We start from the raw sequence: 15,216 nt of genomic DNA, 5'->3' as shown, positions 1-15,216 counted from the left end.
TTAATAAGGCGAAAGTGACCGTTTTATGCGCTCCTCGTCGTTTTCAACTTGATTAATAACCCGATTACTACTTGCGATCGGTAAGTGAAGAAAAAAAAAAATGATTGGTCGCTATGACACCGGATAATTAAATGTTTTCATGTTTTGAGTTATGCGCCGTCGGTTCCGTAAATTCCATCAATTTATCGACTCGTGTGGATCGCTGCAAAAATTGTATGTTCAGAAGGAGCTCGTTAATTGCCACTTTATGTCGAGTAAAACGAACATGTTTTGTCGTCGTTATTCTTTAATTCGATATCCTAATTGCAGTTGCATGCATGCATGCGCGACAATGTAACATCTTTAACGCGAAAAAGACAGTAGCTAACGAAGATGGATAAAGTCTGCGGATCTCTATATCGGAAAATAAGAAAACTATCGGGAGATCTTAGATTTTATCTTGTTACGTTAATTTGCATATCTCCAAGTAGCAAATGTCCATCCTGATGGTGCCCTTCGTAAAAAAGGGTGCTGCCTCAATCCATTGTTTTCCGAAGCATCGTAGAATCGAGAAGACAGGATCCCACCACGAGTACGTATCCCTCCGGAGGGAATAAACGAAAGGAATGCAACAGCTTTTCGCGGATCATTTTTCACTCTCATAATCGTCCGCCTCCATCTCGGGCGCTCGTGACATTGCGCCAGCTGACAGTGACGAATCGACAGTCTCCGAGTGGAGCTTTGAGTCATTGGCTGCTGCCAGTGTTGTCTTCGTTCTTCTTGTCTCTCGACCAACTGAACCATGCTAGCAACCTAAGACTCTCTTCTCTAGAACGAATATTTTTATTTTTAAATAATCCTTCTGTTCATTCCGAACATTTCCTCTTCGAATGAAACATTGATCAGGATAGCTTATTCATTTTGAAAGATTTTTTCCATTTAACTTTTATTAGTTGTAATAACTTCTTTAATATATTATTGTTTGTATAAGAATATCGTTAAGAATAATACAAACGATTTTGAAAGAAGTCGGAGTCCGCAGGTGCCAAGGATCAGCTCCATCGTCGACTCTCGTCCAGGTGAATTTTCTGATTTCACGATCCGCTGTCCGCACTCGGAAGGAAGGAATATTTATTATTACTCAAGGTGCAGAACGAGTATGGAACGCGAAAGCGACTCGACTCGTTTTAAGTGACAGGTGAAGGGCCGCGCTTTTTACTAGCCTATGCGACTTCCCGAGTTCCCATTTAAGTGCATAATCGACAAAGTATGGCCGACTGGTTGTAATCGCATTAATTTCCTTTCTCTGGTAATTACGAATCTTGATTATTTTACCAACTTTCGATCCGTTCTAATTAATGATAAAGATATAAAAATGATTAAAAGCAATATACATGAGTAAAGAAATATACGTATAATATAGAAACAGATATACACATATTGTACAAACATACGTATGTACAATATATACTGAACAAACATACTGTGTGAACATACGTATGTACTGTACAAACATACAGTCATATTTTTATATTATGTCGTGTAATTCCTTCATGTTTAGATTAGCCTGTAATAAGATATGCCATAACTTTAAAATCCATAACGCTTAACTCATTGCGTTGAATTAGGTTAGCATATATCCAACAATTCTTTCAGTCATTCATCGCAGATTCGTTTGTAATATGAGGGAAAATGATGGATCAGGTAATTCAACGGTAGGAGCTTTTTGCAAACGATTACATCGGCAGGTGGAATGCACCTGACTCGGTCGAATGTGTAGGTTCAAAGGTTAAGTAGAAAATGTCGTAGAAAGAGGCATACCAAGCTGGATATGTTTTTTTTTTCAAAGAATGGAAGCTTGGATCTTGAAGCTACCGACAACGACAAATTTCTTGGCAAGGCGATGGCGGCGGAAGCTAAACGCATATTAAAGACGCTCGTAAAATTATAGACATTCCTTGGTATCTCTCCTCACTAATATGGCAAGGCGTCTCAGAGTCTTCGATGTTTCACTATCCTCCTGTCTTCCTTCTTCCTGTGACGAGCAAAACGTTTAGATCCTACCTATAAACGTGCTCGCAAACGCATAGAAACTATGTGTGCGTATAAGAGTATCAGAGACAACAGGCATGGTGGGTGTAATTTATATTAACGATGGCAGACTCGGCTCACCGATGTCGGACTGTTCCTTTGAAGATCCGTAATACCCGTTGTCGCGGAAACGTGGTGAGAATACTCTCATCATTTGGACGATTGTGAAACCAACGGCGAATGGTTTACCGCCGTACCAGCTCTCCTCCTAGTGGATCGACGGACGGATGGAAAGGTAGCCGCGATCTCGAATGCAATGCTATTCGCCTCCGGTACCACCGACACATTAGAATTGAATTGAATAAGGTTTTCCTTCGAGAGAGCCAGTTTCCATCGAGACGCGTAACTTCTCTCCGCTCTACGCCACTCTACGCTCGTCAAAGAGGCGCCTCTCTCTCTCTCTCTCTCTCTCTCTTTCTCTCTATTTCTCTTTTTTATTCTTCTTTCTTTTTTTTTTACAGACCTATTTCCATCCCCATGAGCGCAGCACTTCACAAAGTTGAAAAATCATTTGTTGGATGTAGCTACGTAATCTTCTGATATTTCGATAAAATTAAGATTGGAGAAATGTGTAATTTATTAACTATTATGTCAAATGACTTTGGATGATCAAAATTCATTGAAGGATGATTAATGAATGAGACGATTGTATCTTTCATATAATAGTTTTTTTTTTTTTTCGTTACTATTTTATACTTCGGGAAAAATATAAGTGTAGATTTTCGGAAGACATGCGACGCCAATGGGAATCTATCCTCGAGCATCTCCTCCTTCTTCTCTTCAAGAGCTCTCGATTCGATTCTTCAGCTCAAGATCGTATCGACACTCGTGATTTGTGTCCGCGAAAATTAATCGCCGCTCGTCACACGCGTTGACGAGGTGAAACAGCCTCGAATGCTTCTCAGAATCGCGGAAGCCACGCGACGAAGCTTAGCAAAGATACACAGCTTCCACTGAACTGGTTTATTGTTATTTACGGTCGCCAAGAGGACGCCATTAATCGCTGAAGTAGCAAAGCGTCTTCCGTGCAAAACGATCTTTGCTATTTCGTATTCCTCGAGGACCATCCTTCGAATGAAACAACGATCGGCATAGACTTGACAATGAGTAAATAATCACGACATAGACGAGACAGTATACTATCTTCATTCACATTCCTCGTAATGCTTTTAAAATTTTTTAAAAACGATCGATTTTCTTTGCCCTTTTCACTCTTTCCAAATTTGTTAAAGTTACATGGATTATTGATGAATTATTGACCAAGTTTTAAATTCAAAATCTCATATTTTCCAAATGAACTTAGAAAGGATAGTTTAATTTTTGAAGATACATCGAACAGGTTTAATTTTATCAGGGTCGTATCATGAACAAGGAAGAAAAATGACACGTCATTCCTTGAAGACGCAAAGTCGCACGACAACAGTGGAATTGTCACGGCATTGTTGGGATGTACGACAATTATCGGTACGACGATGCCATATCTCACGCACGGCCGACTATGTCGTCTTCTCTCGATCGCGTGCTCACGCGCGCGCGCTCGAACGATTCTCTTGTGTTCGAGAGCAAGCAAGGTGTGCTGCAACGTTGCATTCCTTGGCGCTGTTCCGTTTTTAGTCTAGGAGCGCCATTCTTTGCGACACGCGCTAAAAGGGCTACTGCTGCTGTTGTCGTTGCTGCTACTCTTCGTACGGTCTTTGTTTTCTCTCAATCGCATTCCATTCGATCAACCGGCGCCATTTCATGGAGTTTATCTATCTATTTTTCCGAATATATTTCTGAAAAGTTTATTGTACTTTGTTAAATTGTTGATCAAATAGCTATTGAAATAACCATTTTATTTCTGTTCTAAAAATGTTATTTAACTGATTGGACGATGATTAATCATACAGAGAATTCAATCAACAATTAATCCTATTGCAGATATGCATCAAACATTTCATAATCTCGGTCATTTGTTCTTACTTTGTTTGAACTCTTCTCGACCTCTCGTTCATCTCTGTTCAAGTTGGAAAACAATCTTTTCAGTACTTCCCGTAATAAGGAGACCTCGCTGCATTCAAAAGGAACGGACATGTCCTCGATAGCTCTTGCAACGAGGGCAACGCGATACTGTTAGCCACGAAAAAAAAAACTTATCAAGTCTAGCACGCTCGTGCGCTGTGGAAAGGTCTTCGAGTTATGCGAGAAAAGTCAAGTTGATGTCGCTTGACAGTAGCCTCGCGATCGGTCGACCGATCAATATTTATTGAATCGCGACCTCCGTCCAAGAAAGAGAAAGAAAGAAAGAGAGGGAAAAGAGAGGATTGCGGTTTTAGATCTAACCTCGGTTTCTTCGTAATGAATCATAAGTTTTTCATTCAGTCGAGGAAAAAATTTCCGTGCTACGGTGTCGCACATTGCATTTCATTTTGATTTTTAATCCCATGATCGACCTGAATCTTTTAGTATTGCGAATCTTGCAAAAAAAAAAAGAAAAAAAAAAAGAAAAGACTTTAAATCCGCAATCGTGAAAGCTTCAACCTTCTATTAAAAAAGTTTTGCGGCTAAATTCCATTAGAAAGTACGAAATGATAAAGCGTTAAAAGAATGATTCGCGATGAAATCACTAATCGGCTGAATATCAGAGCTATTATCAGACAAAGACGATAAAGCCGTCGATCGGAGTCAAGAGGTCGAGCGTAAAAAATTGCGATAACGATGGACCGCCGCGATCTTCGCAGAAAATCACGCGTGTCGACCTGTTCAGACCGATGGTAGACATTCATGGAATTCTTAGAGTGGTTCGAGTGCTATTTGATGCAATGAAATGTCAAGTAGGAATGCATATATCGCGCACTGCTCATAAGGAAACGAAGCGTTTCGCGTGATTGCTCTATGTTTTAATTATTACCTACTTTCGCGATTTGCTTAACGAAAAATGTCCAAACTATCGAAGGATATTCGATGTTAAATAACAAGACATTACGCTCGAAGACAAGGTTTTCGGGAGATTATAATTAGCAGGCCAATTAGTGCACAATTAAGCAAAATACGAGAATGGACTTTCGAAGTGTAAAAATCAGATTTCTACCTTAAAAGATCAATTAAAGGTTTGAAACGAATGAAAATGATTCCGGTTGGTATTACTTCTTTTTTTTTTTCAATATCAACTAGAGAGCCTAAACTAGGTCAAGGTTCTTTAAGAAAATCGTTCGTTTCAGAATTTTCCTCCGGTCAGTCAGGTAATAAAACTAATCTTTTCAAAGGATTTTTTATATTTTCCTTCTACCATTTGAAATATAATAAAAACAAATGTATTTTCATAATTTTTGCGAAGCATATAGAAATGACTCTCAACTAATATTCCATGGCATCATATTATTAAACAACCCTATTAGAAGAAATCCGACAGAAAGTCATCGAAACGACAGGTGGTCCAAGAGAGGACAAGAAGGAGAGAGGGAAAGAAACAGGCTTCCGATAAAGTGCATTAAGTTATGCATGTCGGTCTGTGCTCGGTCTCGCGGTACCGGCATTACAACGATGAACGTAAAGCGAGAGTTTTTATTGGACAACTATTGCCGAGCGCGAACTTTCAATAAGCGTCGGAGGGAAGGTACATAGTAATAAGTTCGTAATGGTCTCGACCGGTAGCTCCGACAAGGATAACCTTTACTACGGGCTCTGCGGTAGGTAGCTCAAGTTATTGGTGACCGTATCGGATCAGGTCTGATAACGGACACTAAAGACGCTTTCTCGACCCGCTATCTCGACGGTCCCGTGCCGGCTTTTTAGTCAGCCTTTAGCCTCACCTCTTCTCTTTCTCTTTATCTTAGTGTCCTCTGAGAGAAACTTCGAAGAATCAACTTACTAGTCCCTTTCCAGGGATGACCGACTTCGAAGAGACAATATCGAATAAGGTAAGAGGAGATTCTCTGGCGAATCTACAGACTACAATTCCCACGAAGTTAGCTCATTAACACACTACACCACTTAACATTTAACTGGTAAAATCTTCCCGGTAGCTAATTTTCGGCATTTCTAAAGTAATAATTATTATAAACTTCAATAACGATGAATCCATTAAGATCCTGTAATCTTGCGTTCGTTGATTAGCTCATTAAAATCAAATTTTGTGTGGATAAACGTTAAAGTTGTTCAAAAGGAAAGAGAATACATAGTTTTTGAAAGAAGTGAATATTTGCGTTAACAAGAAAGATTAAATAATGCATTGACTTGTTGATCACTTAGACATATCCTATGGTTCCATAACAAGGAGATAATCTCAGTCAAACGTGCTCTTGGATATGTTTATACATTTATATAAAGAGTCGGCTATATTACTCAAAAGCTCTCCCTCTCTTTTCCTCTGTTCTTTTCTACTCGCCGCGTGAGTTTACACGAAACCAACCTGTTCCATCTTTTTTCTCTCCCTTCTCTTTTTACCGATGCGTATCGTTATCGGCGGGCGGTGCACCGTTTAGTCATCTGTTGACGCGCGCTAGAGCTTAAACGCTCCTATAAAATAAAGCCTATATCCATACGTTTGTAAAGGAGTAGTTAATACCGGCGCGAGAAGGTTCATTAATCGCTTCCACTTTTAGGAGAAAATACCTGGGAGTCTATCGATAGCATCTAACCGTCTGCTATAATCTACACGAGCTTGAAATTCCTCACTGAATTATTTTTGATGTCTCTTATAATTTTTATCAACGAGCACAATGATAGAAGAACATGAAGTTTTTCTATTTGATCGCAACGTACTGATCTTTAAAAGGTGTTTCAACTTTTTCTCATTTAATGCATTAATTAACATTTAATTAACAGTTCGTGAAATAAAATATAAATATAAGATCTACAGATAACGGAATATGAAATATTTAATAATAAGAATATGTCAAATAGAGATTCTGAGAAGATCCTTGAAGAATCTTAAAGTTCCAAGAGACGAAGGTGCACTTTGGTGAAGAGAGGAGGAGTGGGAATTGAAAGGGGTGGAGACGATCTCGTTGTAATTTGTCGAACGGATGGGGAAATCGTTCCATCGTCCACCTGGCGGGTTTGCTAATGAACTAAACTTAACTAAAGGGAACTCGTTCAGCGGTACCTTATCGATAGTCGTAATCCAAGGCTTTGAGAGTGCGAGAGCGAGAGGACGCGGACTTCTCTCATCTTCGTGGAAGATAGGAGAATCGTGTCGACGAATGGTCGTGTCCGGCAAACAAATTGCGAGATACCCCGTGGCTGTATGGTAGCTTGTTACCGTCTCCCTACGTTTCTATACCCTCTCCACAGTTAAATCTCTTCTCCCTCTTTTTCTCCTTCTCTTCTTCTTCTTCTTTTCTCTGTTCGTTCTTTCTTTCTTCGGTCTTTCGAATCTTTTTCCTCCCTTTCGGGCTACTGTTCCACGAAGGTGGACACGAAAGAAGGAGACAGTGAGATAGAGAGTGGATTGACGAAGATCTCCCTCTTACAGGTTTGACTTAAATTGATGTGGGAATCGAAGGAAAGATCTCGCGAAGCCGCCGATCTCCTTTCGAATCGATGTGAGCTGTCCGCTTTTACACCATCAACACCGATTGCCTGTGACGAATGTAATCGTCCAAATTTAATTCTTTCAGATGACATTGCTTTTTTACACTATACTCAAATTGTAAACCTACAGACTTAAAAATTCTTTTTCTTTATTTTTCATTTTATCGCTCGTTGCACGGTAATTGGTAGAAGTGCAAATTCGATTTTCGCAATCGAATCGGTGAGACAATCGTAAATTCAAATCCTCGCTGAGGCATCAAGTATTTTAATGGGCTGGAACGGGAAGAGTGGGACCCCGATACAGAGATTCAAAGATCTATAAGACAAAAGGGAAAGAAATAAAGACGCGGGCTTTGCCTCTCGCGAAGTGACTCGACAGAGGCGCGGAGACGGCGGTGGTGGTGGCGGTGGTGGTGGGATCGAGTGGGGTTGGAAGTGGGGTGGGCTAAGGTCGAGTGGAAGAGGCGCTCGTGCTTTGGAATGCTTTGAAAGGCCGCGAGCAGCTTTCTCCGTCTCTCTTTCTCTCTCTCTCTCTTTCTCTCTTTCTCTCTTTCTCTCTCTCTTTCTCTCTTTCTCATTCTCTCTCGCTCACAGCTACAGCCACCACCTCCTTCTCCTTCTTAGCCGTGGAGGACGTGGACCGTTTCGAAGGAAGCCAGTGCGCCTTGAAGAAGTAAGAGAGAAAGAAAGATGGAAAGAGAGAAAAAGAGAGATAGGGAAACGGGAGGTTGTTGGAAGCAGGCTTGCTTCGATTAATTACCACATTGTCGTCCAAGCAACACTAGATGTTCCACCGGTGGTAATCTATGGAGGGCTCGCTGATCCTCGATTTTATCTCTTTTATACTTTTATCCTCGTAAATGATGAGTCTTCTTTAGCCCCATGCAATCCAATGTAATTGAATCGGGATTTTCAAACGATATTGTATCTGCACGTGGGTATACTCCGTCATCTCGTAAAGATAATTTGCTATTGAAGCGTTATCGTTGAAGACATTTGAAACGTTAATTTTTCTCCATTGGTAATAATTTTTCAATAATAAATTTGCAAGCAAGTCTAGTTCTCTTTTTCTATTACTTCTTCGATCAGACCAGTTTCTATGAAAGATTCCGCGAATGGTGGATAAAGAGAAGATGAGGAAACTACGAGGAGGATGTCATTGAGTTGGAGGACACGAGTGATCGAGTGTATTTTCCATGAAATCGCCAGGAAAGCGCTCGTCACTCGACGTTCTCTTTACGAAACTTTCTCTCTATCTCTTTCTCTCTGTCTCTCTCTTTCTGTTTCTCTCTCTCTCTCTCTTTTTTTCTTTCTCTTTCTATCTCGGCACTTTGAAAATCGTGGCGGTGATGTACTACCACATGGAATGCAGAGTCCGGCTTTATTAGAGTAGATAATGATAACATCTCGCCGTCGTCGTCGTCGTCGTCGTCGTCGTCGTCGTCGTCGTCGTCTTCGTCTTCGTCTTCGTCTCCGTTGAGCTTTCGAGCAGCACACTCCTGCACCCCCGCTCATCCTCGTGTGTGCAGCGCGAGCATACATCACCGTCAGCTTATTTCCGTGCGCCTCTACCCGCCACTGATGTATGGACGTAATTGGTTAGGCGGGGTACGTGGTTGGCTCGATATATACGCCGAAAGGCTCCCTGTCAACCAGCGACGAACGAAGGGAACCAAGGCGTCGCGACGACTGCTCAGGAGGAACCTTCTTGTTCTCCTCCAATGTCTATCGCCATTTAGAAACGTCCATTCTATAAGTTGGATGATGCCGATTCGGAAATAGCTTGGCTCGATAGGCGATTTGTTGATAAAACGAATGGGACTTTTTTTTAGAGAAGACTAAGATCGTAACGTGATAATGGACGGGCTTCTTGGATCGGGTGTTTTATTAAAGTCCAACCGTGTTAGCATAGATGAAGAAGATAACGCTGGAAGAAGCGATGAAGCTCGCTGTTTGTCTTATAAAAGGGTCGGATAAATGGGGTGGAGAAATAAAGAAAATAACGCATTCTTTTAGTCTCATTAGGAGACTTTTATTTAAAAATATGACGTGATACACTTTTATATGAAAGGTTGTTAAATATTCTGGTACAATTGACGATTTGCCAACATTGAATATACGATATGAACTTAAACGATATAAAGTATATGAGATGTATTATATGTATTTCACTGATCGGTACACCGTTTTAAGTTGATCAGACACAATTGATAAATCATAGAAGCCTATCGTCCCGTCGCGAAGACTTCTCAGATTTATAGGCGGTAGCTCTTCGAAACAACAATGGCTACTGGGAATGTATACGGGTTGGGATGCGTGCGTTGGAAACGCTCCCGTAAATGCGCGTCTTTTATCATCGTGTTGCGCGCGTCGTGCAGGTATGCAAGTGGCACGTACTAGCACTGCGGTTCCTCGGGTCATTACGATCGTGTTCGGAACGATCTCCAGGATCGATGTAATGGCGAAACACCTTGAACGAGAAACCCTCGCGTAGGATATAACGAATATCATGTGAATCCTCGACTTGACTTCCCCATTAGTCCTCGCCACAATAGTGTTCTTATACTGCTTACTTGCAGTGACTCACTAAGAGCGAGTCTCTCGCTATGTTAATCGACAATAAACGAAATGGCTAAAGGACCTTTCGACGATTCGTTCTCGGTCGAATAGTTGGCCGACTCTCTCTCTCTCTCTCTCTCTCTCTCTCTCTCTCTCTATCTATCTCTCTCTCTCTCTCTCTCTCTCTCAATTGCGTACGTGTAGGATTGTCGTCAAAAAAATTCAAGCAGAATACCCTGACCCGGCGTGGCATTTGCATCGCTAGGATCTAATGAATAGTGAGCATTACGTCCTATTTGGTCTCATTGCCAGCGGCCGTGACGATGCCGGTACGCATAGCATAGCTCTCGCGTTATTTGCAGTCTAAGCAAGAAGGGTGGGAGATGCAATGGACGCCGACGGCCGGCGTCGCTATGTGCTCAATGGATCTCACTTCACTCCCTCTTTGACTTGTCCTCTGGCATCGGAGGACTCTTAAACGAATCTATTAAAACTATCCCGAGAACTCGGAATTAACGTCTGATTCTGCACATCAACGTTGAATCTTCAAGTATGACGCGTTGCGTCAATATATTATAATGTGTTCAGGGTTGCAATAACAAGCCAATAACAAATATGTCGACATAGTTATTGGACTCGTCTCAAGTAGTCAGCTTTAGTACTTTGTTGTTGATTCGATAAGAGGTTCAGAATAAGAAAGCGAGTCACAGTATGGCCTATTATCTAACCAATGTGCCAATCTTTTATAATACTCACGCCAGTAATGACTCTCATCTTTATTTTTATAGTTGAACGTACACCAAAGGTCTCTGGAAGCGGCGGGTTTGGAACTTTGTGGTGGTGGAGGTAGTGTACCGCAAGGTCAACCAAGTAGCGCGGGTTCGGTGGGATCAGCACCGAGTCCAGCATCACCTCGACCAACTCCTCAACCTCGACCACCTCTCGCGACTACTACATCGCAGCCTTCGCGAACTCTCGACGATGACAGATCGACAGACGGTATGTTATAAATAATAATTGCGATCATCGAAATAGAATTGATTTTAGTATAGTTAGAGTATGATTATGATTCAATTGACTTTTAGTAGGGGCTGCTACAGCGGCGGAGGATTCGGATGATGGTGAGAGTAGGGCGCAATATGTTAGCGCGAACTGCGTTGTCTTCACTCATTACAGGGGGGATGCCGCATCCGAGGTTGAGGAACATTTCCAAAGGGCACTGGCTCATGACAAGCCCAAAGGTATGTTTCCAAATCTTGTTTCGAATTTGTTAACATGCATGAGTATCGATAGGTGACAAAATAGATATAAAAAGAATGATTAATTTTAGGATATCGTATTGCCTCTTCGTATATATAAATTTATCTCATATTATGGCTTCAATAGGTTTATATTAATGTTTATAAGAAAATTAACTGGATAATATAGAGTAATAGTAACAAGTGCTAGTCCAGAATAAACCAAAGTACCAAAGAAAAGCATTTTGGAATACATGAAAAAGAGGTTGCTAACGTTCAATCTCGTCTTGCATTCACGACAGCATCGTCTTTTGGAAGGAAGCGCGAAACCCTGGTAATAAAGTACGCCATTAGCTTGCGACAACGCTAACAAGGCCCGTAACAATCGTACCGTCGTTGTCGGTACTCGAAGACTTAAACCTGACTCTGTGGTGACACAGGGTAGGGAGAGTTCGAAGTCGGAGAAGATCGTGGAACATCGCGCCGGGGATCGCGGGATTGTCGTTGAGGCGGAAGAGGAGGAAGAAAAAAGAAAAAGAGGAAGAAGAATAAGAAGAAGCTGGAGGTGGGGTAGAGGATGGTAGAGGATTTGGCAAGCGCGAACGACGTTAGCGGTCCGTCTATATCGGTGTCGTTTAAGGCCGCATTTATCCCGCGCTCGGTGCTCAGGATCAGTTCACTAGCCTGCTTAGAATTCAAGACAACACGACCTAATTGTTATGTGCCTTGCGCACCTTCGCTTCTGTACCTCCACTCTCTCTTTCTCTCTCTTTCTCTATCTTTCTCCTTGCTGTCTTTCTTCTTCTCTCGCTGTCTTTATCACTCTTTCTTTCGCTCTCTTTCTCTTTCTCTCTTTCAGCTTCTCTCCACGACCACGAGAGTGTAGCAAAGGTAAATTAAGAGCTTCCACTGGCGGGCCTTAAGATGCACGACGCAAACCGTGCTCTCCTCGAGGGTAAGGAGAGAAAAAGAGAGAGAGAGAGAGAGAAAGAGAAGGAGATAGGCGGATAGATAGATAGAGAGAGAGAGAGAGAGAGCGAGAGAGAAAGCCGGAGACAGTTTTAGCCGCGGTATGCCGGCTAACGTACGTAAAAGGTCTGAACGCTGCCTGAACAGTGGAGAGCTTCTCTCGTGTTTATCGAGAAAACAGAAGAGACGAAGGGATTTCGTATAGAGATCGAGCATCCTTTTCTCGTTGACCCTCGAAGCTACGATTTATCGATCGACCTTTTGCTAAAAGAGAAGGTGGATAAACGTTTCGATTCGTACCAAATGCTATACTCTGAACTTATTATTTAGATTTTTCCAGATGTCTGATTAATGTATATGCATCTTGTTTTTACAAATCTTTATTAGCAATTTTGGGAATAATTTTTTATCCGTTATAAGGGACAACAACTATCAAATTTTCAGATTTTCCTGTAAATCATTTATAAACTTTCATTAATTAATATAGATTCGATAGGACGCCTAGTATTTCTCTTCCAAGTAAAGAATTCGCTCGTTATGAACTTATCACGGTGTAAGAGCTTTTAATCGGGCTATCTTTGTCTCTTTTTCTTCACAATTTCTTTTCGATTGGGCGCTCGCTTCTCGAGGTACTTTCAATGCGGCTTTTTTCAGTTAGTTAAACGACTACGATAACGGTAACGATGTAAGTTAACTGTGTCAGACGATGATATGGATTAAAATATAGTAACAGTTAAAATCTTTTGGTTGTACGTCCACCGAGGAACTACGAGTCTCATCTAAAATCTAAGGAATCTCTTCGATATCGAAGCAATGTGCGATCTAGTGCTCTCACGGAATTGAACATGTTGTAACGAGTATCGAGAATTTCATTGATATGGAATCGAGATCGTATATAGTAAACTGTCTCATCGTTTGTAAGGTTCCACGTTAGCAGAATTTTTGTATTAAAAATGTGTATTTTTAAAAAAGATAATCTTCATGAAACGCAATTTTATAGAAAACAATTTTTCTGATTGATCAAATGACTAAAACGCATTTACGAACGTAATTAATCTAGAATTGTTATTACATTTATATATATATATATATATATATATATATATATATTTGTATGTGTGTGTGTGCGCGCTTAGAGACTAGTACGACTGATAAAACTTAGATTGTAGGAGATAGTATAGAACAATGATAGACGCAAGGCGAATTACGTGCTTGAAGGGAAAAGGTCGAGTGAACTGAGCGTATTCAAAAGGGCAATATCACTGAGTCCGAGAAATTGAGCGCGTCGTTCCAGTTGGTGGCGTCAAATTAACGCCCCGTATCCCATCGTGAAGCGTTACAGAAACGCAATTACTTGACACGAAGTGCCTTCAAAGCGACGGACGAGAAGGCGCAAGGCGGATACATTCGAGTCAAGTCCCGTTCGTCTCTTCTGCCTCCAACTCCTATTCCTTATTCTCTTTCTCTTCTCAGTATATACATATATGCCGACTCTGAATCGGAATAACAAGCTGTCCAGTCGCAGCAGCACATCAATCTGTTCTCCGTTACGTTTTGACGAATCGCGTCTCTCCGAACGTCTTTATATGAGCTATCTCATGGACCCACGCCAGATCTCATCTCGAACCAGATCACTTCTCGTTAATTCTCGCACATGAACTGTTAAAAAGGGTCCCGTGGCTTCTTTATAGTTGTCATTCTGATTAGATTCAAATTGAGTAGGGTGATCAAGCCAATTTGCGAATATTAACAAGGATCAGTTAGCTCTCATCAGTTAAGTTTAAAAATATGCAAAAAAACGAAGCAACATCGATATAACATAAAAAAATGAAAAATTAACATTTAATCTTGTTATTAACATAATATCAAGATAATCAATACTATTCACCGATAAATATGTATATTAAGATGCGTTGTAGTTAGCGACGATTATGATTTTGTATAAACATTGAAAGGTCTATCTCAATTAGTAGTAGCTTATGCAATCTGAACTCAGAACAGAAGAGATTCACACGAGGAATCCGTGCCGATAAAGGAACGCCGATTCGAAAACCTTTTATCCTTTTACGTGCTTTACCACGCTTATTGGCACATCTGACTCTGACAGGGGCCGAAGAGCAGCCCGTTCCATCCGCATATCGGTCCTGAGAAAGAAAGAAAGAAAGAGAGAAGGAATCCCTCCGTCCCCTTCGCGGCATCGGCAGAGAAGAAAGGCAAGCGCGGACGCTCGACACTCTGTTTCTTTAATTGCGTTAATAAATAAAGGACATTCTCCGTTGGTACCGACGATCGCCGTGAATCTAAAGGAGGAGAAGGAAAAGGGGATAGCCGTGCTGGATCTCATGGAGAATGGTGGGGATACATAAGAGCAATCTATCTTCGATTTATTCGATATTGGACGCTTCGTGGAACTCTCAGCAAACTATTTAACTCGTGTTAACTACAGTAGAGACTTATTTTGTTTTATAATAAATCGTTGATTAAGCCAATCGGTGACCGGTTGCACTGGACATAGCTTGGAAAAGGATATTTTATGCCTCTTCTCTAATCTTCTCTTTCTGACTAACCTTCGACGACATTCCATGCGTGGGAAACAATGCGATTCATGGCTTCTTTATACGGCGAAAGTGTTGGTCGAGTTATGAGGACGAAAGCGATATACTAACCAGCTCAAAAGATTTCTTTTTGATCGGTCATCAAGTTCATGATGTTCACATTGTTAAACGACGATGATTCGACGCTTTTTAACAAGTTCGAGGACTACGAATCTTCCTCGATTCTCAGAAGTACTAGCGCCAGTCACACAGTATCCCGCTGACTCGCTCATGTCACTGATGATGATCGACGATGCCAAAGTATTTATCGG

General features: G+C 41.2%; 1 protein-coding gene and 1 long non-coding RNA gene across 4 annotated transcripts in view; one reads left to right on the top strand and one right to left on the bottom strand.

Moving 5' to 3' along the window:
- LOC124427987 (protein vestigial) overlaps positions 1 to 15,216 on the top strand; it is a 52,910-nt gene that overhangs the window by 26,218 nt on the left and 11,476 nt on the right. The window contains exons 2-4 of one of the 3 annotated variants that reach the window (XM_046971496.1): positions 5,886 to 5,969; positions 10,932 to 11,142; positions 11,232 to 11,384. In XM_046971496.1, the coding sequence (XP_046827452.1) occupies positions 5,886 to 5,969; positions 10,932 to 11,142; positions 11,232 to 11,384 (448 nt within the window). Of the gene's footprint in view, positions 1 to 5,885; positions 5,970 to 10,931; positions 11,143 to 11,228; positions 11,385 to 15,216 lie in introns of all 3 variants that reach the window. The other 2 variants (XM_046971495.1, XM_046971497.1) reach the window with 2 other exon arrangements.
- On the bottom strand, positions 7,629 to 9,137 carry LOC124427989. The gene is made up of 2 exons (XR_006943054.1): positions 8,345 to 9,137; positions 7,629 to 7,900 (listed from the first exon to the last, which is right to left on the bottom strand). It is a non-coding gene; the product is annotated as an uncharacterized LOC124427989 (long non-coding RNA).

The sequence above is a fragment of the Vespa crabro genome, chromosome 11 (genome assembly GCF_910589235.1).
Source record: "Vespa crabro chromosome 11, iyVesCrab1.2, whole genome shotgun sequence".
NCBI lineage: Eukaryota > Metazoa > Arthropoda > Insecta > Hymenoptera > Vespidae > Vespa > Vespa crabro.
The sequence above is the reverse complement of the archived record's forward strand: the minus strand, read 5'-3'. Positions and strand labels throughout refer to the sequence as shown.